The sequence below is a fragment of the Felis catus genome, chromosome A1 (assembly GCF_018350175.1).
Source record: "Felis catus isolate Fca126 chromosome A1, F.catus_Fca126_mat1.0, whole genome shotgun sequence".
In the NCBI taxonomy this organism is placed as follows: domain Eukaryota; kingdom Metazoa; phylum Chordata; class Mammalia; order Carnivora; family Felidae; genus Felis; species Felis catus.
The window spans coordinates 15778471-15805791 of record NC_058368.1 but is presented as its reverse complement, the minus strand read 5'-3'; the positions used below and the strand labels follow the sequence as shown (position 1 = coordinate 15805791).

General features: G+C 35.4%; 2 protein-coding genes across 32 annotated transcripts in view; one reads left to right on the top strand and one right to left on the bottom strand.

Moving 5' to 3' along the window:
• Positions 1-19551, top strand: part of SUPT20H (SPT20 homolog, SAGA complex component) — a 43494-nt gene extending 23943 nt beyond the window's left edge. For 22 of the 30 annotated variants that reach the window (XM_019825616.2, XM_006927235.3, XM_045052176.1 and 19 more), the window contains 13 exons: positions 354-511; positions 1712-1738; positions 2301-2333; positions 3156-3273; positions 3814-3916; positions 4060-4218; positions 5923-6229; positions 6728-6882; positions 9480-9535; positions 12147-12266; positions 16610-16715; positions 18181-18284; positions 19045-19551. In XM_019825616.2, the coding sequence (XP_019681175.1) occupies positions 354-511; positions 1712-1738; positions 2301-2333; positions 3156-3273; positions 3814-3916; positions 4060-4218; positions 5923-6229; positions 6728-6882; positions 9480-9535; positions 12147-12266; positions 16610-16715; positions 18181-18284; positions 19045-19182 (1584 nt within the window). In that variant the 3' untranslated portion in view covers positions 19183-19551. The remainder of the gene's footprint in view (positions 1-353; positions 512-1711; positions 1739-2300; positions 2334-3155; positions 3274-3813; positions 3917-4059; positions 4219-5922; positions 6230-6727; positions 6883-9479; positions 9536-12146; positions 12267-16609; positions 16716-18180; positions 18285-19044) is intronic. The other 8 variants (XM_011285532.4, XM_011285509.4, XM_011285584.3 and 5 more) reach the window with 5 other exon arrangements.
• Positions 19463-26667, bottom strand: EXOSC8 (exosome component 8). Of its 2 annotated transcripts, none has more exons than XM_011285118.4 (11): positions 26563-26667; positions 25429-25465; positions 25196-25259; positions 24145-24218; positions 22970-23015; positions 22148-22253; positions 22018-22063; positions 21223-21319; positions 20822-20942; positions 20256-20362; positions 19463-19679 (listed from the first exon to the last, which is right to left on the bottom strand). In XM_011285118.4, exons 1-11 carry the CDS (start codon positions 26577-26579, stop codon positions 19564-19566), a joined length of 831 nt encoding a protein of 276 aa, XP_011283420.1. In that variant the 5' UTR covers positions 26580-26667; the 3' UTR covers positions 19463-19563. The 2 variants fall into 2 exon arrangements, with proteins under 2 accessions (XP_011283420.1, XP_019681230.2); XM_019825671.3 differs by lacking the exon at positions 26563-26667 and adding an exon at positions 25664-25873.
• Positions 26668-27321: the final 654 nt, after the last annotated feature.

Below are 27321 nucleotides of genomic sequence, written 5' to 3'. Positions count from 1 at the left end.
GTATGGTTTCCATTATAAAGGGCAATTTTAATGTAATACTGCATTTTTACTTCTCTTTTGGTTGCATAATGAAGTTTTATCTTTTTAGTATTTGGTATTTGCATTCATATGTCCATATGAAATTCTGCCATATTTCACTTGGGCTTGGTTAACTATTTGGAACTCTTCATTCTTAAAGTGCTATGTAAAAAAGAGTCCTAGTCTTTATTCTCTCAGAAGTGTTAAACAGGTCTATAACCAAAATGCTGTGTCTTCTTATTGCCCAATACAAGTTAATATGTCGTTTATTTTGTTAATTTTGATTATGTATTTACTGAAGAAGGTGCTTATCTGGGGTGTTCTGTCTTTTTCAGGATGTAAAAGATGATTATGTATTTGAATGTGAAGCTGGTAATCAGTATCAGAAAACAAAGCTGACCATTTTGCAGTCACTTGGTGATCCACTTTACTATGGCAAAATACAGCCATGTAAAGAAGATGAAGAAAATGACAGCCAGATGTCTCCATCCCAGTGAGTTCTGTTAAATACATGTAATTGACAAAATTAGGCATCAGAATTTATTCAGCAACTACGGATGAACCATTAATGAATAAAAGTTTCCCTTTGAGGATTCATTTGTTAGTTAAGTACTGCAGTTAGATTTGTGAGTGGACATAAGTAAACCTAAATTACAGTTACCATGTTGTCCAAGAGTTATTTAAAATAATAATGATATATTTTTAAAATTCTGTGGTATAAATATTTTCATACTTGCTTTGAACGGTATGCCATTGATACCCCTCTTACTCATTATGACTTCTTCCTGGGAGCATGAAGTTTTTCCAAGAAGTAGTTTAAGTAGGAAGCAAGTTCACTATAAATGATGAAGCTATTAAAGATACTTGGTATTGTGGTACTGCATGTAAGGACAAAGACTCTGCACTTAATGTAGTTATTGGCTCTAGAAATCTCTATATATTTATATTAATTTGATGTATATATCTAGTGTTTATATGTCTATACATACATGTACATATATATATTTGATTTTCCAAAACTTATGGACTATATATATTTAGTACAAGCTAATAGTAGTTAGTTTTGTTTTTATTGTTAGTTTATTAGTTTTTCAATGAAGTTGATGCTGTTTCGAATAGAAGAAACTACAAAGAAGAGGAGCTCAACAGGAAAAAAAAGCAGGGGCCAGGCCTATGTTAAATTGTTTATAAAGTCTTTGCTTTTAACACAAGATACTAATTGAAACCATAACAGAAAGATGAATTATAAAGAACAACCTCACCAGTATCTAAATAAAAGTCAATGGTAAGAAATAGTTTGTTACGGAATCGTTAGGTAATTTTTCACATTAGCAGTTTCTTTTGTTGAATACTATGTAGAAAGGTCACATGTTTTGATTACCTGTATTTTAAAAAATCTTCCCCTTAAAGACATACATTGGTCATTTTAAATTATTAACTTTTCTCAAACACAAGAAAATAAGAGATACTCTTTTTTTCAATTAAAAAAAATCAGTTCAAAACCCAACTGATTAAATCTAACAAGAATTGAATTTTTTGCCTTTATGTCAGGGAGTTGCTGCAAAAATGCTGCATGATTTATTACTTCCAGTCATTCCTCCATATTCATAAATTACTTGAGTTAATAACTATGAAATTAAAGTTTGAGCTGCATTAACCAAGTTTTTTCTTTTTTTTACATTTTATATTTCAGCTCCTCCACAGATGACCATTCAAATTGGTAATTAAAAAATAAACAAACTCACTACTTTAATCTGTTAAGAAATCATATAAATGTCAAATTTTTTAAAAGGATTTGGTAAAGACATTTTATTGAATTGGCAATAAACTACCTTCCTTGTCTAAAATCTCTTCTAAGATCTGCTCTGTAGACATTAATAATGACGAAAATCAAAGGTTAAAGTGAGAGGAAGGCCAAAGGCCTTTCACACAGCAGTCCAGTGAATTGTACTGTAGGGCAGACACTTGCAAGGATGTATAGTATTTGGTAACTTTCAGCCCAGATTTTGTTTTGACACATAAGTTTTGTGCAAAACTACATCTCCCTTAAATTAAATCAACCAAATTATTCACAGGATTATTTTATAATGCATGCAAAACTTGGTCATTGCTTCATAAGTTTAAATGTATTTAAAAAATATTTTTTTTTTTGGAATATCTCAGTAGACTTGACTCCTTTTATAAAACTACAATCACTAAAATATGGAAGCCTTCAAAAGTAATCCCAGGGCTCTTTAACACTATTCTTAACCTAATACTTTTCTCTTTCTTAAACATTTCAGGTTTATTATTGGATCAAAGACTGATGCTGAGAGGTAAAAATATTTGATTTGTGTCTTTATCTTTAATCTGGATGGATATGAAAAACTTCATTTTTATAGGATAAGGGAGTACTCCGCTAGGAGTCACAACTTTTTTGTTATACCTTAGCTATTACTAGGATTTTTTTTATAGAATTAGGAAAAAAAGGATTTTGTTTAATTAATGTTTAAAAGAATAATGTTTAAAATAATAGTTTATTTTAAATAAGTAAATACATATCTGTGGTAGCTAAGGAAGACAATTCCTAAAATAGTACTGTAATCAGAATGTGGGTAAAAGGTAATGGGTAATTTCTTTGTCTGCTTATTGGTTAAGTAATCTGTGCAGTATCTGTATTAAAAGGAAGATGTGTATGTTTATGTTTCAATTGTTAATTAGCAAAATGTTTTGAGCATTAGCTTGTCATTGAAAAGATTAAAAGAATATACTTCTGGGGTGCCTGGGTGGCGCAGTCGGTTAAGCGTCCGACTTCAGCCAGGTCACGATCTCGCGGTCCGTGAGTTCGAGCCCCGCGTCGGGCTCTGGGCTGATGGCTTGGAGCCTGGAGCCTGTTTCCGATTCTGTGTCTCCCTCTCTCTCTGCCCCTCCCCCGTTCATGCTCTGTCTCTCTCTGTCCCAAAAATAAATAAACATTGAAAAAAAAATTAAAAAAAAAAAAAAAGAATATACTTCTGGCACACAGTTAAATTGTCTAATTTGAGGTTTTTGTGTTAATTTTGATGGAAGTTCTTTTATTAGTAGTTATTATTTATTGCCTGTAAATTTATGTTTAAAACAGTTAACTAATCCTTACTTGTTTACTCCTGATATTCCAGGGTAGTCAATCAGTACCAGGAGTTGGTCCAGAATGAAGCCAAATGTCCAGTCAAAATGTCACACAGTTCCAGTGGCTCAGCCAGCTTAAGTCAGCTTTCTCCAGGGAAAGAAACAGAAGTGTGTTTGGTTACTTTTATGCACCTAATTTTTTGCACTGCTACTTTTTTGTGCCTAATCGTTAATCAAGGAATATAAGAAATGTTAAGGACTATTTTTTGAGGGATGGGGGTATTATTTACTGTGTAACTTTATATAATGGAAATTTTCAAATATACACAAAAGTAGAGAGAAAAGTATAATGAACACCTGTGTATACTAATCACCCGGCCTCAACAATTATTATTTTCCTGAAAAAGATTTAAGAATGGAAGCTTTGCCTTCAGTATACCTTTCTGCCCTTCTCCCTCAAAGTCTTTGTCTCCACCTACCTAGAAATCTTTCCTTCATCCTGTATGTATACTGTAATTTATCTCATGGATAGCCTTATGCAAAATTATATTTTTTTGTAATGCTTATAATACCCAACCTATAACACTAAGCGTACTTTGCAGAGTTTTAAATTGTGTGTTCTCATCTAGAAGCTGTGGTGGGATTAGTTTGTGAATTTCTGATTTGAACTTAATTTTAGCAAGTATATTTAATGTCCCTGTTTCTCAGCAGCCCGAGACTGTGTCAGTTCAGTCTTCAGTTTTGGGGAAGGGAGTAAAACACCGACCTCCACCCATCAAACTCCCCTCAAGCTCAGGAAATAGTTCTTCAGGTATCACATTCTTTACTTTTCTCTCATCTTGAGTAAGAAACTTCATACAGTCATTATCTATTTTTTAAACTTTACTCATATTTTGACATAACGCACAGAATTTTGAATTATAAGTGTGGAAAATAACTTCTGTATTCTTCTAGGTAACTATTTTACACCGCAACAGGCCAGCAGCTTTCTTAAATCTCCAACTCCTCCTCCTGCTTCCAAGCCACCAAGTCTTTCTCGGAAGTCATCTGTGGATCTCAATCAAGTCAGCATGCTTTCTCCAGCTGCCTTGTCACCTGCCAGTTCATCACAAAGTGAGTTATAACTTAAATACTTCATTAGCTTTTTGCATTAGCATTTCTTAAAAGTTATTTTTTTTTGACCAGTAAAATACTGAAATCTGAATGTACTATGTACCCAAAATGTATAAGTTTTTAGAAGCTTCAGGCAGATCTCTTGTTGATTGTATGTATTATGTGTTTATTGTAATTGTATTTGTTTTTCTGTATCTATGTATGCACTGTGTGTATACCTTACAGAGTTGCAACCTACACATCTCCTTAAAAAAAATCTGTTAAATGTGGCAATAAGATTCCAAAATATTTTTTATTCCAGTGTACCCTAGGATCATGTTACATTTTATGTAAACTATGTAGCTGATATGGAAAAAAATGTCATAAGAGTTGTTGCTGCAGTCCTATCTTTGTATATGTAAAAAACCAACTAGTTCCAAGGTGGTGATAAAATAAACTGAAAACCGATTTTTCAAAAACACTCCTACACTCTTAAAAATTGTAATCAGTTACTAAAATGTGGTAATGATCATAAAGCATTATTCTGAAAATATTAAAATGTAATTTTTACTACTGAATACTTTTTTTTTTAACATCAAGAATTATGCAAGAATTCTAGCATTCAGTTGGGAGAATTTCTTCATATTACAGATTTCTGAGATATTTAGGTACCAATTTGCAAAAAAGCATTCCAGTTTTTTAGATTTTTTTGTAGATAACTAAAGTGTGCTGAAAGTTTTAATACACTGCACAGTGATAGGGTAGTCTTTGCCTTAGATATAAACATCTTCATCTTGATAGCTCAAAAGGTGTAATTTTTCTGCCTTCTTGTTTTGCACAAAGAAAAATTTATAAATTTCCTGGAAGTCTTATTCACACTTCTTATGTTGTGGGTATGGATTATGTTAATCTACTGCACACAGTTGTTACTTTAAGTAAGGGTTGAGTGACAGCTTCTGGACATTCACATTTCTTTCCTTTCTTTCTGCAGGACATGAAAGCTAAAAAAGAAAACACCTCAAGAGCTTTTGGTTTTATTTTTTTGGTTTTTGTTTTTTGTTTTTGTTTTTTTTTAAAAAGTTGATAAACTGTGCATACTTCATTCACAACAGATTTTCTATACATTCTTACATTTAAACAGAAGTACACAGTTACTGTTAAAGATGCAGTATTATCTATCAAATATTTGCTTTTATAACTGTGTTTTGTAAATTTGTTTGTCAGGATAAACTTGATGTGTTAGGAATTAAACATGTATATTTAGGTGCCAAATATGATTGTTAACCATATGTAATTTATTAAATATGTTCAGAGTTTATCTCAGACTGTTACAGAAAATAAGCAATATTTTTAAAATGAAGTTCTAAATTAGTGAAATCGTAAATAACAAAAAATAATTTGAATTCCTCTTAAACTTTTTAGGCCAAAGGTAGCATGTAGGAAATTAACTTTCAAATGGGTATTGTGGTAGAATACAAATGTATATTTTTACTGTTACTGTAATAGCATCTTTGATGGAATTGCTAGGTGATATACTGCATCCTTAATTGTAATTGAGTGTAGCAACACTCATGTATCATGTGTAGAAATTAACACTTGCAGTTAACTGCTTAAAAAAAAACTGGAACAAATTGTCAGTGCTAAGTAAGATTCCATTAACCTTATTTTAAAAAAGGACTGGCCATTTATAACAAACTAGCAATTTTTATTTTTCTCAATGAGCAGGATCTGGAACTCCTAAGCCATCTACTCCTACACCAACCCCTTCATCGACCCCACACCCTCCTGATGCTCAGAGCTCAACTCCTATTACCCCTTCAGCCACCCCTACTCCCCAAGATTCAGGCTTCACCCCTCAGCCCACTTTGTTAACTCAGTTTGCTCAGCAGCAAAGGTCTCTGAGCCAGGCAATGCCTGTAACGACCATTCCTCTTTCCACCATGGTAACATCCATAACTACAGGAACCACGGCCACCCAGGTCATGGCAAACTCTGCTGGACTTAACTTCATCAATGTAGTGGGCTCTGTTTGGTAAGTTTGCACTGATGCTCTGAATTTTTTTTTAAAGATACTGTCACTGATCTAAATAAATTCTTGTGAAATTAATAACAAATTGCATATATCTGTAACTGAAAAACAGTTTAGATCTGAGTAGAAGCTATCTCAACAAGAATGTTTTTATTTTAGGTAATGCATGTATTAGTGCACTAACACAATACTACTTCGGATTGACCGCAGCATAAATTATCCTGTTTATTCTCAGTGTTACCACCTTTTAATCCCTTAATTAATGTTTTACTCTTCCAAATTATATCTTAAACCTTGGTAAATATACGGTGCTTAGTTTTTAGATAATCTTACTGTCACTGTCTACCATAAAAATGAAACTGAGCCCCAAAGCTGATGTTTAAGACCAGAAGTAGCTACTTGTGTTTGTTTAGTAGTTTGTTTTTTAATCCAAAGAATTACTGTGTAGTTGAGTTTTTCTTTTGTAGTGCAAGTTTAATGCTTTGTCTTATTCTCCCACAGTGGAGCCCAGGCTTTGATGAGTGGTTCAAACCCTATGCTGGGCTGTAACACTGGTGCCATAACTCCTGCAGGAATAAACCTGAGTGGCCTTCTACCCTCAGGAGGTCTGCTACCAAATGCATTGCCCGGTGCAATGCAGGCAGCTTCTCAAGCAGGTCAGAATATTGGAAATAATAACCTCTAAAAAAATTAAAGTATATTCTAATATAAAAATGTCATTATAAGCATATTGTATACACTTAATGTGCTTATTTCTTGAAGCATTATGTCGCAGATATTTCATTTTAAAAGCCCTTGAAGCTCTGATATTTGAATTAAAAACCATTTAACAATTCTGTGAAAAAACATGGTAAGTTTCTACAAACTCGATCTGCCTTCCAAACATAATAAATTAACCGGTTGCCTTATTGTCAGTGTAGTCCTATTCCAGGTAAAAGAAATACATTTTGCAAATTAGGTTGCGTGAGAAAGGCAACAGGGAATGGCAATAAAAAGCCCAGCTTCTGGAGCCAGACTGCCTGAGTCTGAATTGCAGTTGTGCAGTTTACTAACAGTGTAATCATGGGAAAGTCACCTCACTTTCCTTCTTAATAAAATGGGGAATAATTATTAATGCCTTGCCTCAGACTTGTGAAGATTAAATGAGTCGATACAGATGATGGACTTAAACTGCCTGAAACACATAAGCATTCAAAAATATTTTTTGTCCTCATCATACTTAGTAATAGTTTTATTTCAGCAGTAGTTATTGCTATTACATGTCCTGGGAAACAGTTGTAACCACTTACAGTATTTTTTTTTAATTTTGAAATTATTTAATTTTGAGAGGGAGAGAATGTGCAGGGGTGCAAGTTGGTGAGGGGAGAAGGGGTGGGCAGTATCCAAAGGTGGCTCTGCGCTGACAGCAGTGAGCCCGAGGCGGGGCTCAAACTCATGAACCATGAGATCATGACCTGAGCCAAAGTAGGACGTTCAGCTGAGCCACCCAGGTGTCCCAAGTACTAATTTTTAGTGCTGTTTAAAAGAACATGTTGTAGTATCTTGGAACAATCCAGTTTCTTACTGCTGACAAAAAATTTAGCAGGAAAAACAAACTTAAGAAAATTTTATTCTGAGTTGAGAAGTCAAACCCAAAGAATATAAACAAGGTGACACATACTGCTCTGATTTCCTGAATCTAGCTGGTGATTTCATTTTAATGTTCATAAATGTTTCTTTAGTGGCAGAAGCCCTGGAAATGGAATCAAATGTTGAAATTAGGACGTTTATATTTACATATACTTCTACCAATTAGTTACACGTGGCTCCAGATGTTAACCATGGGGCCTGAAAGAAGTCACTTGTCTCCCTCAGTTTCATTGCTCTAAAATGGGAGTAAAAATATCTAACTTCAGATGGTACTTAAGAGAAACTAATGAAGTGATCTGAAAGTGCCTTTGGTAAGCTATTAAGCATTATACAGAGGTGATCCATTTTTAAAAGGAGTTATGTCCTATCTTTTCATGAGAATCTATAGTATATCAATACTGTAATATTTTAGAGTGATTATGCACCTTCATTTTCTTATACAAGGCTTTGATACTATTGCCTGTGAATGTCCTGCCTCATGTCTTTTTTTAATGCAATTGTCTGCTTTAGAGGACTAGATACATTTTAATGAGTGTTCAATTTGGTATATTTTGTTAGCAAAATGTACACATACTTTGAGAGCATATGTGGCCCACAAAGCCTACTGAAAAAGTTTGCCAATCCCTGCTTTATAATCTGCTCTGTGTTGCCTCACAGATTTTTGAGAATAAATTCAGAATAGCAGAACATTGTTTCCTGACTTTCAGTTTTGAGCCTTATACACAAAATTCAGTGTTCTTTAACCTTATTAATATTACCATTTATACTTGAAAAAAAATAGCATCTGGGTTCTCAAAGATAGGATTATTACTGTATATACGATACTTAGTATGAAAGAATTTAAATATATGTCAATACCTGAAATGTTTTCCTGTAACAGTGATGGTTTTATTATGCAAGAAAGTTACTACTTTCTCCAGCCAAAAGTCAAAACAGTAATAAGGAAGTTATCATTTGTGAAACGATAGACTACAGAAATGCCTCGCTTTATTGCATTTTGCAGATACTGCATTTTCTTTTACAAATTGAAGGTTTGTGGCAACCCTGCATTAAGCAAAGCTGTTGATGCCATTTTTCCAACAGCATTTGTTCATTTCATACCTCTTGGTCACATTTTGGTAATTCTTGAAATATTTCAAGTCTTTTCATTATTAATTGCATTTGTTACAGTCATCTGCCATCAATATGACTCGTTGAAAGCTCGGCTGATATATTTTTCACAAAATATTTTAATTAAGGTTTGCACCTTGTGTTTTTAGACACAGTGCTGTTGCCCACTTAATAGACTATAATATCAACATAACTTATATTCACTGGGAAATCAGAAAATTCATTTAACTTGATCTAATGCAGTATTTGCTATTGCAGTTTTGCTTCCAGACTACTGCAGTGGTCTGGAATTGAACCCCCAATATCTCAGAGTTATGCCTATAAAATGTACATGTGGTGCTCCATAGTGATGAATTTTTTTGTTGTTTTCTAACATATTTTGAAACTAGAAAAAATAACCACATCTATGCAGAAAGTACTTAAAATGTTATATTCCTATACACTAACATATAAAATACTTTGAAGTGTAATAAAATTTTAATTCCCTGTTCTAATCATGAGTTTCATTTAACAGGTGTTCCATTTGGTTTAAAAAATACTTCAAATCTCAGGCCCTTAAATCTACTCCAGGTAAATGTGAAAACACTTTTTGATTGAAGCTTGTATACTTTATATCTTTTTTAATGATGTATGTCTGATCATATGAGCATTGGAAATTTTGAAGTCTGTTTGAAATCTTCTGAGGGTGTGGTTAATTGTTGTTCTTTTTGTATGATCACATGGAAAGTGTGTAAGGAGAAAGAATCTGTATCCTGTATACCCTGCTCACTGGTTCCAGCACCCTGCCTAGTCAACTACCAAGGACTACACTTGCCTGCGATAGCAGTAATCAATATACTTAGAAAATAATTCCTCTCTCAACAGACATTTTATGTGTACATTGTATGTATGACTGTTTGTTTGAAGAGAGATTTTAAAATAGCTATTTGTTCTTTCCTAAGTAGAATGTGATTGTTTAGCACAGTGCCAGGCACTTAATAGTCATTCAATAAATGTGTGTCAGATTAGTTTGTGTCTAATGATGAGGCGTTACTTACATGTTGTCAGTGTCAACATACAGATATTGAAAGTGGAGAATTTAGTACACATTGTGAACTTAGAATATTCTGGGTGTTACGCTAAGTACTTGAAGGATGAAGTCCAATATAAAGCTACCAGTTGGAAAATCAATAGGATTATCTACAGAGAATTTTAGATTTAGATTCTAAATGTCTGGACACAAAATGGCGGAGTTTTGGATTATTGGGAAATAAGAGAACCAGACAAATCAACCCAACCTGGTATTCAGGAATAAGAAACAAATCAGGAAATGTATTTTAAGCCAAAACTTAAAAAAATATTTCTTACACAAGATGCAGACAGTGTATTTACAGAATGTAATCACATTGGTTTATTTAGCCAGCTTTCCTGCCTGCATATTCCTTAATAGCACTAATAATAAGGAACAAGGCCACTTTATACGTTAATTATGTTTTGCTACATTTATTACCTGACATAGGAAGGAATAGTTGGCTTAGGCTATGTTCAAATTTCTAAATTTGTCTAACGATGAGCTGTACTGGGTTTAGAGATTTTGACTTACACTTTTTTTTTTTTTTTTTGACTATGCAGATCTAACAGTTCTATAGTTGGGTATTTATTTGCTCAGACTTTCTCATAAGGACTTCAGTGTGCTTACACAGTAGTCCCCCATTATCCACAGGAGATAATGTTTCAAGAACCCCACTAGATCCCTAAAACATGGATAGTACCAAAACCCTGTATATATTGTTTTTTCTAATACATCATACTGTTAACCTTAAAGATAAAACTGTCAGGTATTTTACCAACAAAATGGGTTTATTTGGGAATAACAGAAAATTGCTATTTGGGCCAAGCAAGCTATGACAAAACCATAGGCAAGTTCAACAGATGAAGGAGAGGAATGTTATTTTATGATGGAGGAGGAAGTTGGAAAGGGTTGTTTTGAATGAAGTCCAAATGAGAAAAGTTCAGGGTAATGACAGCTTCTCATTGGATGAGTTTCAGGGTGGTTGATTTCTTGTAGGAGATGCAGTATGCATCCCAGTAACTGTCACTGATAATTCTTTCCTGTTGAGGATTCTTTTGTTGGGGTCTTATAATTGACAATCTTCCTATAAATGACATTGAGCCTCCTAACTCTAGTTAGGCTTCCCTTTATTTTAACAGTTCCTACAATGAAGTTTAATTTATGAATTAGACACAGTAAGAGATTAACAGTAACTAATAGAACAGTTACAATAGTACAGCGTACTATTAGTTATGTAAATATGGTTCTTCTCTCAAAATATTTCATTGTACTGTACTCACCCTTCTTGTGATGTGAGATGATAAAATGCCTATGTGATAAGATGAAGGGAGGCGAATGACATAGGCATTGTGACATAGCATTAGGCCACTTTTGACCTGACCATATCAGGAGGCTCATCGGCTTGTGGACTACAGTTGACTGTAGTAACTAAAACCGGGGAAAGCAAAACCATGCATAAACGGGGACTACTATAACTTAAACCCCTATAGAATAAATGGAAAAACCATTTGTTTCCTGATGCATTTGGAAACCATAGTTTTAATTTTTAACATGGAGTTTTCTGGGTGCTTTAACAAGTGCTTTGGGGTGTTTGGTTTGGTTTGTTTTTTGGAGTATTTTAGATAATGTAATGACAGCAGCGAGTAGTACCTCCAGACTAAAAATATGGGTATCTAATGCACTTCCTTTGCAGCTTTGAAACTCCTTACTGTGTTACATAAGAATCCATGCATGCTGGGTTTTCATAAAGCTAGAACAAATTAAAGAAGTTTTCTTAATGTGTGTCTCTGATCATCACTAGTTTCCTTTATACTTTGTAGTCATTTGATGCTGTTTTATATTGATGTGTAAGAAGAGTTCAATGTATATTTGGATAGCTAACTATTAACCTGAAGCAGATAAATACATGTTTGAGATTACTTACATATTTGAGAGCCCAAAGCCGTAGCACTTAGAAATTGTTTTTAGATTTTCTTTAAAGGCAGGGATATTGGTTTGGTTTGGTTTTTGTTCACCTGTTTTCTTCAATCCAGAGAAAAATGCCTGATACACAGTGAATGTTCCAAAAGTAGGTATGGAATAAAGAAATTTAAATAATAGGAAATCAGCTAATTAGTTCTTCTTTAATAGCTTCCAGGTGGTTCACTCATTTTTAACACTCTGCAGCAGCAGCAACAGCAGCTTTCTCAGTTTACGCCACAGCAGCCTCAGCAGCCCACCACTTCCAGTCCTCAGCAGCCAGGAGAGCAGGTATGTACTTCCTAGCCCTCCATTGGCTTTGTCTTACAGAACTGCCAACTTTTTTTTTTTTTTTTTTTTTGGTATATTTCAGGCATATTTGATGTGCTTTTAGTTCAAACAAACAGTTCTTATTCTGCTTTTCTTTATTAGCAGTACTAGTGATGAGTTACTGGGTGCCTATTTCAAATCCTCTTTCTGCTCCTATTGCCCATGAACTTTTGCCCAGTCATCAATCTTCTGTGTACAGTATTTTTTGTCTCTGTTGGAATAGAGATGTCCCTATTATGAAGCTTAGGGCAGAGGGAAGAGACACACAAATAAATATTTATATGTTGTTAAATAGAATGAGATTGAATAATAGCTGCAGTAAGTTAAATTAGGAGAAACTACATGTTTTTCTGAACCTTTGCTGTACTTTGGAATGATCTGGGAACTAAAAATACTGATTTTTGGGTCCTACCGCCCCAGAGTTTTCTCTTAGTGCACAAAGATTCCCCAGTCAAGTCTTGGTTGGGTAAAAAGCTCATCCTCTAATAGACTCTCAGGAAGGGCACATTCAAAACAATTTTTCTTTATTCTTTAACTCATGAAGGATTACTTGGCTGGATAGAAAAATTGATTTGCATTTGTTTTTTAATTGTGATAAAATACACGTAATACATAATTTGCTGTTTTCAGTCATTTTAAATGCACATCTTAAATAGTGTTAAGTATACTTATATTGTCACGCACCACTATCTAGAGCATTTTCATCTTGCAAAACTGAACCTCTGTGTCCATTAGACAATAATTCCCTAATTCCCTTTCCGAGTCCTGACAACTGCTTTCTGTTTCTCCGTGTTTGACTGCTGTAGACAGTATTTGTCTTTCGGTGACTGGCTTATTTCACTACTGTCATGTCCTCCAGGTTCATCCGTGTTTTAGTGTGTCAGAATTTCTGTACTTTTTAAGGCTGAATAATATTCCATTGTGGAATTCCATTGTGGATATTCCATAGATCTCGAGATATCTGTACACACCCACACACATATTTTGTTTCTTCCATCTGTCAGTGGACACATGAATTGCTTCCATCATTTGGCGGTGATAAATACTGCTGTGAACATGGGTGTACAAATCGCTCTTCAAGTCCCTGCTTTCAGTTCTTGTGGATAATCCCCAGGAGTAGGATTTTTAATTTTTGAGGGACTTGCACACTGTTTTCCATAAGGCTATACGATTTTATATTCTCCACAGCAGTGCACAGTTTGTTTCTCCACATTCTAACAGGTTTCAACACTTGTTATTTTCTGGGCTTTTTTAAAATAGTAGCCATCCTAATAGATGTGAGGTAATCTCTCCTTGTGGTTTGTATTTCCCTAATGATTAGTGCTGTTGAACATCTTTTCATGTATTGCTCTCATCATTTATATATCTTCTTTGGAGAAATGTTTACTCAGCTCCTTTCGCCCATTTTTTAAATCAGGTTTTTTGGGGGTTTTGTTGTTCGTGAGTTACAGAAATTCTTATTAATCCTTTATCAAGTATATAATTTGCACATACTTTCTTCTACTCCATGGGTCGCTTTTTCACTCTTTTGATTGTCTTTTGATGCCCAGAAGTGTTTAATTTTGATGTAGTCCCCACTTACCTATTTTTACTTTTGCTGCTTGTGCTTTTGGTATGTCATATTGAAATCTTTGCCAGATCAAGTGTTGTGAAGTTTTTAAGTTTTCTTCTGAGAGTTCTATAGTTTTAATCTGTTGAAAATGCTGCCCACTGTTCACTTGCTTTGTAGGTTTTTGGAAAGTCTGGCACTAGTTACAATTACCTTGCTGTTTGTTGTAAGTTAACTGCAGAATATTGCCTAGAAACCCTGAAAATTTGTTTTTATGTTTAAAGTCTGAAACTGTCAGAATTTATCTTTCCATCCTTTCCTATGGGCCCTTTTAATGTGTATCTTTAGGTCTTTATTTCTGGAATAATTTCCTGCATTGTAGTTTTAATTTGCTCCTTTTTTTCCTAGTTTCTTAAGTTAGGAGCTTAGATTATTGAGTTGCAGCCTTTCTTTTCTAAAATAAACAGTGTTATAAATTTCTTTCTCCAGTAGTGTTTGAGCTGCTTTCCAGAAATTTTGATGTATGTGCTTTCATTTTCATTCATCAGAGAGTATTCTCTAATGTCCCTCATGAATTCTTTGTTAAGTCCATGGGTTGTTTAGATGTGTGCAATTTGATTTCCACATATTTGAGAATTTTCCAGATAACTTTCTGTAATTGCTTCCTATTTTAATTCCATTGTGTTGCAAAAACATGTATTTTTCAGTTCTCTCAAGTTTTTTGAGTTTTTCTTTTTGATGATCTTGTGGTTTTTGTCTTACAGTTCTGTTTAACACTGTAGGTGTTTTTAGGAGAAGTTGTGCTAGTTGGGTGGAAGTTTTGGGGAGTTATATTTGGGGAGTTTTCCTTTGTTTTAGGATAGATTTGTTATAGAAGTAATGTAATCTGTTTTTCTTATTCCTATTCATTTCATGAGCAGAGTTCCAAGTTCAAGAGGGTCCTCTTCTGTCAGTTCTGTGCTCTTCTGTGCAGTATCTAGGGAAGTCCCTTGAAGATAAATGTCTTACAACGTTTTTGAAATGTTTGAATTAATGTTGTTTACGAAAATGTTATTTCAAACACTATTTTTGGTGGTACCAAAGTCTTTCAGAACAAAAGTTTTTAGTTTTGGTGATGTCTGAGTTATCAGTTTATTTCTTTTATAGACTATGCTTTATGTATTATGTCTAGGAATGCCTCAGCCCACCCTAGACCCCAAAGATTTTCTCCTGTGTTGTCTTCTAACACCTTTATAACTTTTCATTTAAATCTGTGATCCATTTCCAGTCAATTTTTGTGTCAGGTATAAGACTTAGGTCCACATTGGTGGGGGGCAAAGAGGGAACATTGTCCAATTTCTACAGCACTGTTTGTTGAAAACGCCATCTTCATAGGTTTAATTACTTTTGCACCTTTGTAAAGATGTATTTGCATGGCTCTTTGTGTTCTCTATTCTTTTCCACTTATCTATGTTTCTGTCCCTGTGCTGGTACCACACTGTCTTGATCTGTGTAAGCTATATGGGAAATCTTAAAATCAGGCTATTCCAGATCTTTTGCCTTTACGTACAAATTTTATTTAAAAAAAAAATTTTTAACGTTTATTTATTTTTGAGACAGAGACAGAGCATGAACGGGGGAGGGTCAGAGAGAGAGGGAGACACAGAATCTGAAACAGGCTCCAGGCTCTGAGCGTGGGGCTCGAACTCATGGACCGCGAGATCATGACCTGAGCCGAAGTCAGACGCTTAACCGACTGAGCCACCCAGACGCCCCTACGTACAGATTTTAGAATCATCCTGTCTATAGATAAGGGGCGGGGGGGCAAGGGAGGAAAAATGGGATTTTTAAAGAAATTGAATTTAAACCCATACGTCAGTTTGAGAGTGACTTTACCATCTTTACTGTGTGAATTTTCTAGTCCATGAACACGGAACTGTCTCTACCTAAGCCAAAATCAGCTACCTTTCAGCATATAAGTCCTATATATGTTTTGCAGATTTATACCAAAGTGGGTTTTTGTTTTTCTTTTTTTGAGTTGTAAATGGTAGGTACTTCTTTAAATTTCAGGTTTCCACATGTTCACTAATAGTATATGAAATTTATTTTTGTATGTTGATCTTATATTCTGAAATCTTACTGAACTAACTCATTTATTAGTTTTAGGAGCTTTTTTGTAGATTCTTTATGATTTTCCTTTTAGATACTCATGCCATTTGCAAATAAAGACAGTTTTCTTTTTTTGTCTCTTTATTTCCTTTTTTTCATTGTGATCATTAGAAATTCTGGTACTTAAAAAAAGGAAAGAAAGAAATTCTAGAACTACATTGCAAAGAGTTTTAAGCTTTAAAAAATAGTTTTGATGAAGCTTTATAGAAAACTTAGGAATTATTAATACAGCATCAAACAAACCAATAAAGAATCAATTCTGGGAAATTAGGTTGTTTTCTTTTTTTTTTTTTTTTTTTTTTTTTTTTTTTGCTTTCAAAATATGACGACATACTGGAGTGCCAGTAGTAAGACAGCATGTGACTCTTGATCTTTGGGTCATGATGTCATGCCCCATATTGGGCATAGAGCTTATTTGAAAATTAAAAAGAAATAGCACATCTTTATTCTTGCTAATTCTAAATATGTTTGAAATATTTTTTTATGTTATTCTTTTTACAAGATGTAGTCTTAAAGTTGGTATTTTTCCTCATACAAGAAAAAAAATTTTTCACGGATTCAAATTGTTTTTCTTTCTGTACAAGTCATGTATCATTTTTTAATTCAGGGTTCTGAACAAGGTTCTACCAGTCAAGAACAGGCCTTATCTGCTCAGCACGCTGCTGTTATTAACCTTGCTGGAGTAGGAAGTTTCATGCAGTCACAGGCAGCTGGTTGGTATCTTCATACCTTCATATGTTGAATTTACTAAAAATAACTGATCACTTAGGGATCTCACTCAGTATTTTAATTTTCCTTCTGTTACAAGCAGTGACTGGGGAAAAAATATATTCTATTTAATGCATGAACTATTAAGTCAATTGATAGCCGTCTGAGTTTTTTTTAATTTGACAGTTGATTAAAAGTATTTTTACCAAAGTACATTAACAGCAGTTGTGTTTTACTCACATTACAGTTTGTTAGCAGAATTTTATACAGTCACCCAACTTACTAGGAAGCTACCAAAGCTATTAAGTCTTCAGTTCTTCTGAGTTATTATTGAGACTGCATTTTTCTCGATTGCATAATCTTTTGAATCATTTTGGTAGCTTGCAATTGCGTGAATTAAGACTTAATTGTCAGAAATAACTTTATAAGCCACTTTTACCATCAGTTAAAAAAAAAAAAAAGTTGAGATTATCCTGAATAACTGTTCACCACTTCTGGCAATAAATGGTGAACCAAAGATTTACCTCTAATGAAAATATCTTGTCACTTAAAGACAGTAATTATAACTTTGCATTTAATTAAAATCATGAAGCCACACGTGTAAGTAACCTATGATAGAGTTTGAGTATTGAGTAAATGAACATACCATCAACATTTCGAATTGTCACTGGGCTCACTGTTCTATCTATATACAACTCCCAGTGTCTGAATTTAGAGTAAGCAAGGTCTTACATAATGTCCTATTTACAGCTGGTGAATTTCCAGATGGAAATTTGTGACCATAAACCTTTTAGCACCCAAGTTATAAATTTCCTAAAATGGCTGTCGTATACATTATTGGAAAGAATCCAGGCTGAAAAATCATGGGAATGTTTGTAGCATTAGCCCTGCCAGTGATTACTTTTGATTACATTTTGGCCTGGAATTTCATCTGTACATTGAGAGGGTTGAACTGATTACTCTGGCCCCACTCAGCTTGGAAAGAAATCGAATAATGAATGCAGTCTCAGTTAATCACCATTGTTAGTAGTTTAGTCTAAACTCATTGCAGCATCTTTTGTTTAAAGCACTGGTCCACCAGTTTCATCAGACTAGTAGATTGGACTTCTCCCACCCCTTTTCCTACTTCACTGACTATATTTTAAAGTACATACTGTATTTTACATTTTGCAAGAAAGCCTTCTCAACAAAATAGCACTAATATCAAATTTCATTGAAATTTAAGAGGGATACAGTGCTTTGTCACATGGGCACTCCCTTCCCTTTCATATCCAGGAGATTTTATAATCAGTGGTACCCTCAACTAACAGGAGACTATACTAAATTTATTCTGAAATGTCTGTGATTTGATACTTAAGATTAATCATACTGATAACTTTTCTATAATTTCATTTTCTGTGTTGTCCTTTTCTAACCCTGGTAGCCTTCAAACTTTTTGACTGGCCTGCTTTCCCCTTCTCCTCTCTGTAGTGTTGTCTCAGCTTGGCTCTGCCGAGAACAGACCTGAGCAAAGCCTTCCTCAGCAGAGATTCCAGCTCTCCTCTGCCTTTCAACAGCAGCAGCAACAGATACAAGTAATCCAGCAACTTCACTCTGATTACATTTTTAAAGATACTCTGCTCCAAAAGTACCTTAACATACCTTTAGTTTTATTTTACTGTCTTTTAAGACTATAAGGTAGTAGATAAATAATTTAGCAAATTTTACTTGAAAGTCTGACATTTTAGCTAGTCAACTTGGAGCACGGAACATAATTTGTACATTTAAGCCATACTCTTCCTAATATAAAACCTCTCAAGAAGTGCTGGTGGCACAATAACCTACATTTTGTAGTTTCCAGTAGATTTTGAAACAGACAGCTGTTAAGTGCCAAAGGTTAACTTTTTGATACTGTACTGCAGAAAAAGGCAAGTATACCAGTGTTCCTATTAGTAAATGTCATTACCTGTTTTAGGAAAATGTTATTCCAGGATTGTAGGAAGTCAGCGTATTATAGTTGATTCTCTGATATGCAGGGTGGTTTTATATTGCTATAAACTATCCTACAACAAAATAGTGTAACTGAAGTTGCTGAGTTACTACAATATAGACTGGCGGGGCAAAGTAACAGAAATATTTTTAAAGTTTGCCAAGAACCATTTTTAAAGCCCTCAGCAGGCTTCTGTGCCACTGGTGCTGTTTGACTGTGCATTGTCTCAGTGTGGTATAGTCCCTTTTCGTTATCTTGGTGCTTTCTCCCTTTCAGTTTTGTTGTTTTCATCTCTCAGGAAAAGCACCTTTCCATACCTGCCTACATTTAACGTAACTTGACTTTTTTCTCCCTCCCTTCTGCAGCAGTTGCGATTCTTGCAGCATCAAATGGCTATGGCAGCAGCAGCAGCACAAACAGCTCAGCTACATCGTCATCGGCATACAGGCAGCCAGTCAAAAAGTAAAATGAAGAGAGGCACGCCAACCACTCCAAAATTCTGAGTCTTGCTTTTTTTTCTTTTTTAAAACCATTAAGAGCATTGAATCAAAAGGATTCTGAGTTTCTACTTCATTTTTTGGTTTTGTTTTTTTTAAATGTCAGTATTTTACATTGCTAGATGTACAAACTTTATACAGAAGCACAACCCTAGCATTTTTAAGTAAAAACAGGGAGATGGTTTAATGAACCATTAGGGTTGGTTTGCCTAAGTTACTGCTTTTTAAAAATGGTTTCACTGTACATAATACATGTGGAAGTGACCTAAGAAATACTAGAAACATCTTTCAGAAGAATGTAGTTTGATATTTATTTAGTATAAAAGGTTTGTGCACAGTGTAACAAATACAGTTTTTACAAATCCGTTTTGAAAATGTGGTGGTGGTTTATTTGGGTTTCATACTCTTAATTACTTCATCCATTAGCTTTTTTACTTCTTTGTGTCTGGTAACTGCTCGGCTCATACAGTCCTGAAGTTTAGCTCCAGTCAGCCCACTTCCACCTGAAAAATTGTTGTGCCAACACTTTTAAGATGTTTTACTTACAGAAAATCAATATCAAGTTATAAAACAAAAAATTCAATAATGCAAGCCAGTGAGACTGTCTCAAGATTTGAGGTTTTGTTTTAACAAGACCTGCAAATGATTCTGATGCATACCTTAAGAACCATGGTAGACATATATATAGAAATGTAAGGAATTTGAAATAACCAAGAAACCACAGTAACTTGTATTAGCAAACAACAAAACATTCCATTTGGCCCTCTCTAATACAAAGAAGCTCACATAGAGTTTTTACTTTACATGTTAAAGGACTGAATGGGGGGGCGTGGAGCACCTGGGTGACTCAGTTGGTTAAGCATCCTTAACCAACTTCAGTTCAGGTCATGATCTCATGGTTCATGAGTTTGAGCCCTGCCCCACATTGGGGTTCTGTGCTGACGACAGCTCAGAGCCTGGTGCCTGCTTCGGATTCTGTGTTTCCCTCTCTCTCTACCCCTCCTCCACTTGCAATCTGTCTCTCAAAAATAAACATAAAAAAAAAAAAAAAATTAAAGGACTGAATGGAAGGAACATACCTGGTTTGTGAAGACAACATAGTTTGCCTTCCTCATCCATTACTACTGTTAAGGTTCCTGTTGCCAGATGTTCCTCCTCTCCAGTAGGGTCAACTATGAGCAGAGTGCTATTTAAAAAAAAAAAAAAGTATAAATTATCAATCCACGGAACAAATTTCATTTGCAAAGAATACAATCACTACTTGCCTTTTAGCTTAGGTATTAATGTCAAATACAAACACTAGAAAGAACTGTTAGGAAACCAGAAAAGTTAATAGCAACCTAATATTCTACTACTTGTTAGAATCTTTAATACCCGTAGTAAATACAGAAGGTAGCCTAAGGTAAATCTGTGAAATAATTGAAGGTTAATTACACAGGAATAAGGAAATCGAGGAACAGGTAGGGAGAGCTGAAAGTGTAAGTGTTAGCTGATAATTCTGCAGGGACAACAGCTATAAATCTAGGTGTCCAAGGCAAACTAGGATGTATGGTCAGCTTAGGCACTTCCTGAAAAGTTAGAAAGCTGAGTAACAGTCCATAATTACCTTGAATACACAATATTTTTAGACATTTGATTAACTTACTCATCAAATACAGCAAAAGAAGTTGCAACTGGATGAGTTCTAATATTCAAATAACTTTTCTTCTTTAAATTAACTTCTGCTAAGGCAGTTTCTTCATTTATAGTAACTTCTGGTAGCTGTACTAGAAAAGGCAAACATGTGAAGTAAATCACTGTAGTTTAATAAATACAGCTTTCTATGCTTTGTTAATTCACTTTTCCCTCATTAAATTGTCTAGAAATATTCTTTTTAAAAAAATTATCTTAGGGTAATTAAGGTAAATTTAGTGGATATAAACATGGTTTTTAATTTAGAAACATCATTAAATCTTAACAAAAAACCTTTAAAAAGTTTATTGATAACGTTTAACAGAATATCCTGATATATAAAAAGGAATATTCCCTTTTATTAAAGTTGCTTACCATTTTTTAAAGCTGCTAACAAAGCAAATGTACAGGCATCCAAGATGTTCCCATCATAGTCCAGGCAAATGATATCACAGTACAGAACCCAAGAAAGCTAAAACAGAGTTTACAGAGTGTAAATTACAGCCTTCCGATGGTTAGAACATGGTATTTCAACTTAAAACCACACAGAACCCTTGGGTAGACCAGCATGATAACCTTCAAGGCTCAAAAACTTAAAAACTTTACAAAGTACACAACCAGTAACCAAACATAGTAGACAGGTCTGGTAAAAGCTGGCATTTAACTATCAAGCTGTCAGGTAACAACATCTACATTTCCATCAAGGGCTACAGAAACAAATTAGCAGATGAAGGAAATGCTTTTGAAAGTTCCAAATGAAACCCAAAATGTACTTTCCCACAAATACAAAAAGCCTCTACATCCTACTCAACTTAGTTCTTTTAAACAGACTTAAAATTTATAGTGTAGATATACCCTAAACACGTTGGCTGATCAGATATTAATACTCTATATGGAATAAACAGTGGACTAATTATGTGTTAAAAGTTACCTCAGCTCAAAAAGTAGCTCGCAATCAGGTAATAAATTAAGTCGATTTTTTTTTTTTTATAAACCACATAGTTTATTTAGATGTTACAGAGTAAGCCTGATTTTTTTTTTAGGCTGAATTCCAGCTTAAGACATTCATATCTGAGGCCACTGTGGTATACTATTTTAATTCCCCTGTTCTCTTCCCACAAAAAACAATTCAGAATTAATAAAACCTCATAGCTTCTTTATTCATCTTACCTTTCCTGGAGAAATGCATAAGTCCTCTTTCTGAATTATCTGTGAACTTGATTTAATAATAAAGTACAATAAATTAAAGGTCAACAATTATCTGAAAATGAATGACAGTCAAATGTTATAATGATCTTACTTTTCAATGACATCTGCAATGAACTGGCTAGCCACTTGGGCCTCTTCTCCAGGAGGTCCAGACCGAAATCTCGACGAACACAGAGGTGGTAGATCCACATTAGGAACTGAAAGAAACACTGCAGCTATGAACTAAACTTCACCTCTGGTTTATGGAAGTCTTAAAGACATTATTAATCCACTGCAAAGGTGACGGTGGTCAAAGCTAGGATTGGCCAAGTGGAAAACACTGTAACACATCATTTCGTTTTTGGTCTAAGATTCTTAGGCTTAGATAAAATAAAATTTACATTTTCCAACTTTTTTTCTCACACAAATAATACCAAAAAAATACAAAGCATCTATCTATTAAGGCCTCAATCATCCTAAATCCTTCAGAAAAATATTAACAAAATACTTCAATCTGTAACAGTACATAGCACTCTACTCATTACCCAGCTGCCTGCATTTTTAAAATGTTGGTTCCTACCATAAAAAACAGATGATCAAAGGCAAGAAGAAAATTGCATAGTGGTATAAATGAATCTTTATGGAAACATAAACGTTTGTAATTGCAACTCTCCTAAGATTTTTATTTTCTTGGTTGACATCTGAATATATAAACAATTGATCATAGTTGAAAATTTTACAGAATTCTCTATCTTGCTATTAGGCTATCTTCTAAACAATACAGAAAACTTTTCAGCAATGTCTGCTTCATTTCTATGTATTTTTGAATCATAAATTTTCTTCAGCTCAACTACTAGGACTTAACATTAGCATTAAGATCAGAATTAAATGTGTTAGAGTATTTGTATTAAAATTACAAAACCATTTAACTTACCAACATATCCTTTATCAGGGGCATCTGTTGGTGGTGCTGCAAATTCCTATAGAAGCAAACACACTTCCTATGAAAGATGCTACTGAAATTGTGAAGACAGTTTAGCAATCACTTGGAGAACCCTTCAGCAAAGACCACCTTAGCTAGTTAACTACAAGAGCATCTACTATGCTTTGGGAGTCATCAGGCTACATGGACACTGGAGCCAATCCTCACATTTAGGTCTACAAGATAAAAAAGCAGGATGACATAGCTGCCTACACTCTAGTGCTACCAAAATTACCTGGGCTCAAAATAACAATAATAATAATAATAATAATAAAATTACCTGGGCTCTTTATAAATACATATTGAGTTTCTGCACCACCCTCTTCCAATCATTTAGTAACCAAAAACTCAACAGTGCAGTATACCGGAAAAAGTACATGCTTTGGAGTCGAAGTTATATCTAAGCTCTAGTTATGATATGTTCCTGGACAAGTCACTGAACCTCATATAAATGATTGTTTATCATTTATGATTGTTCATGATTGTTCTCATGATTAAACTGGTAATTTTGTAATAAAGCACCTAATTTAAGGTGCCTGGAACACAACAGGTACTCAGTAAATAGTAGCTCTTACTCCCTCAAACTTTTCTTTTGAGCAATTTCAATTTGCACAGATTAAATGGCTAACAGGAGGTCACCAAAAATCCCTTTCTCAACCAAATTCTTAAAAACTTAAAAGCAGTGAGGATTTAAAAAATTGTTTCATTTTAGAGGTGCCTGCATGGCTCAGTGGATTAAGCATCTGGCTCTTGATCTCAGCTCAGGTCGTGATCTCATGGTTCATGGGTTCAAGCCCCACATCAGGCTCTGTGCTCACAGCGGAGAGCCTGCTTGGGATTCTGTCTGTCCCTCTCTCTCTCTGCCCCTTCCCCACTCATTCTCTCTCTCTCCCTCTCTCTCAAAATAAATTTTAAAAAATAGTTTCATTTCAGTCCATCTGACAAATGTTCATAAAAGTCATTAGACTTTGAGTATTATCAAAGGTGAAAGCTCTTGGAAAATGAAAAATACTAAAAAACTGACAGCTGACTGCCTAATCAACAGAATTATCAGTGTAAATTACGATCTAACAAGTATATGAAGCTAATTTGGTAATTCAAATTTCAGTAAGATATATCAAACCTACCGCCTTAATTCCACAAATTACTGTAGTATTTCCCAGCTTCACTAAAGCAGAACCATCTGCAGTACTAATTGAACCTGGAAAGATAAGCAAAATGAAAGAGTTCACAGAAAGTTTTCATTTTCTACATATAATTTTTCTTGCTATGTATCTCAGTTTCTTATTAAAATGTATTCATACCTCAAACCCTTTTTAAGTAATGTAACTATTTAAAATTACTGTTTTAGGAATTATTCACCTGTCCTTGAATTTGAGTTAACCATTTAGTTCAGTCACAGAACTGTTGTACAGATAAAAACCTCTTAACACAAAATAATAGGATTCCCTTAGATATAGAATTTGGCTGAAATACTGTTTAAATGGCTCTGACTAAAACTTAGGAATGTCAGACAGGTTAAACTGGAAAATTCTGTGTTTGCAACAGAAAGTTTAGTAAGTATAAGACATACGAGAAAACCATGTCTTGTGGGGCATCTGGGTTGCTCAGTAGGCTAAGCATCAGATTCCTGGTCTCGGCTCTGGATAATCTCATGAGAGGTTGAGCCCCACATCTGGCTCTGTGCTGACAGCGCCTGACAAGGCAGAGCCTGCTTGGGGTTCTCTCTCTCCCTCTCTCTCTGCCCCTCCTGACTCTCTCTCTCCGACATTAAAAAGAAGAGAAAAAAAAAAAGAAAACAGGGCAGCTGAGTGGCTCAGTCGGTTGAGCACTGGACTTCAGCTCAGGTCATGATCTCGTGGTTGGTGAGTTCAAGCCCCACACTGGGCTCTGTGCTGACAGCCTGGAGCCTGCCTGAGATTCTGAGTCTCCCTCTCCCTCTACCCCTCCCCTGCTCACACTCTGTCTCTCCCTCTGTCTCAAAAATAAACATTTTAGCAAAGAAAGAAAACCATGTCTTGGAGATTTTGAAGGAAGGAAAACTTCAAATTTTAAAAAGATCAATTGAGGCGATAGCTTAAAAAAAAAAACTTTACAAATAAAAATACTAGCATAAAAAAAAACACAAGAAAAATACTGAAGCAACTTCATTCTATCTGAGAACTGAAAATACCTCACCTATGTTCACAGTTGTGGTTCTGAATTCACCAAGTTCTCTTCCATCTGGACGGCAGTTCTCTTTCTAAATAAACACATTTACATGAAAGGAGATTACATCTACATTTGTATTTTACACACACCAGGGAAAACACATTAAGCCTCATTAATTCATATAAGTCAGTTTCCAAAGAGGCACCTGATACTGTTATCAAAAGATACAATACAACCTGTACAAAACCACCTTTACTCACCAGAAATCTCCTGTAATACTCCAGGGGTTCCACAGTTCTGAAACACGGAATCATATATCGAGGTAAGTTAATGAATTTTAACATAAATCCCGAAACTGGCAAAGATCTTAATGTGATCATGCAGCATAAGTCTCCCCAGTTTGTAACTAAGTTTCTTTCATGAATTCTGATGTTTACTTTGCCAGCTAGGACTCTTCCCGTAGCAATCACACCCAACTGCTGTCCTTAACTCTACCTTAAACAATCACAGGTTGGAGCCCAAAACCTTTGGACATCTTTAATACATCCAGTTGTTAAAATATTAGTAATGTCAGTTTCGCTCCGAAGCATAAGAAAAAAAAAAAGTATTCGCACTATCCTGTAACTGAAACTTAGCATGTTCTTCAATTATGACTAGGCAATAATGAAATGAATAATGAATTATGCCTTCATTAAAATATTAGTGCCTGCAACTTTAACAACCACAGAGATTAAATGTTTTCGTTTTACTTTGGAGTTGTCGAAGGTTGTGTGCCAACTCGTTACTTTGAAATTCCAGTTGTTACTATACTCCCCACTAGATCTTGTTTAAGAAAGTTCATTTCGAAAAGCATATATTTATCACTCTATGAAGAACTCAGAGTTTATACAAATAGAAAGAAAACTGTGTCAACATAATTGTTTTCCTTTGGAATCGTCTATATCTTATCCATTTAAAAACTTGACTCTGAGGACAATCTACAGGCTTCACCAGACTGGCACAAAAGAGGCTTAAGTAAAACCTTCCGAACAAGGCACAGTCTTTTAGAAATCAATCAGGGAGAGGGAGAATAGGGTGGTATGTGGTTCTGATACAACACTTTTTAAAAGATTTATGACGGTGTCTGGTGGGGCCGCGCGTCCACTACACAAGCGCTTGCAGCCGATACTGAACTCTGTACACAGTCCCTTCCATCTCCCCTCTCACTGCGGGAAAGCCCGCTTTCCCTTCACTACGACCACCTCCAGGTCCTTCCGCCCGTCGCCTGCTTCCGTTAGAAAAAGGAGTGGGAAAATGGCAGGGTGGCCTCCAGGTGAAAAAATCCCAGCGAAGGGTTAAAGGAAGCCTCCATCCGCCAGGGTACAAACACGCGCCCGCGGGCCGCCGACACTCACTTGAACCCGGCCGCCATCTTCCCGCCCGCGCGCGTGCGCCTGCGCAGAGCAACGCCGCGCCTCGCGACCGCTCGCCTACACCGCCTCCAAACTTTCGACAAGGACGCCTGCGCTCTCGTCCCGCTGCCTGAGACGCAGCCGGCTTGGCGCGGCGCGGGTGGTTCTCGGCCCACCTTGCTTCGACCTTCTCTGTCCAGGCAACGCCCCTAGGCTTCTTCTTTACCTTGGACGCGTTTTGACGAATCTGCCATCAGAGAAGACGAGAGTGTATCTTTCTAGAAACAGTCTGGTAGTTCAAGAGTTTAAGAGAAAACCGACCCTACTGCCAGGAATTGAGTATTAAGAGTGGAGCATTATTCCAGAGTGTCTGTGTCCTTTTCCCGCCTCCGTCTTAGGCTGGGCCCTGGGCTTGCCCCCTCCCAAGCAAAGGGCCCCCGGCTCTAGTTACTGGAGAATTACATAAACTTTCTGTGCACTCACTATCCGCACCAGGTTATACTTTGCAGGTCCCGGGAGCAGGCTCCAAAGGAGTGGCTTGTGTTGCGGCTCAAAACCTCCCCCTCCCTCCTAGGTAGGGTTGCCGGACACAAGACATCCGATTAAATTGGAATGTCAGATAAACAAAGAGAAAATGTTTTTCTTAAATATAATTTACTGTCAAATTGGCTAACGTACAGTGTGTATACCCCAAACAATACATGCTATTAGTTGTTACCAGGGGCTGTGGGGGAGCAAAGAATGTTTTAGAAATAGATGGCG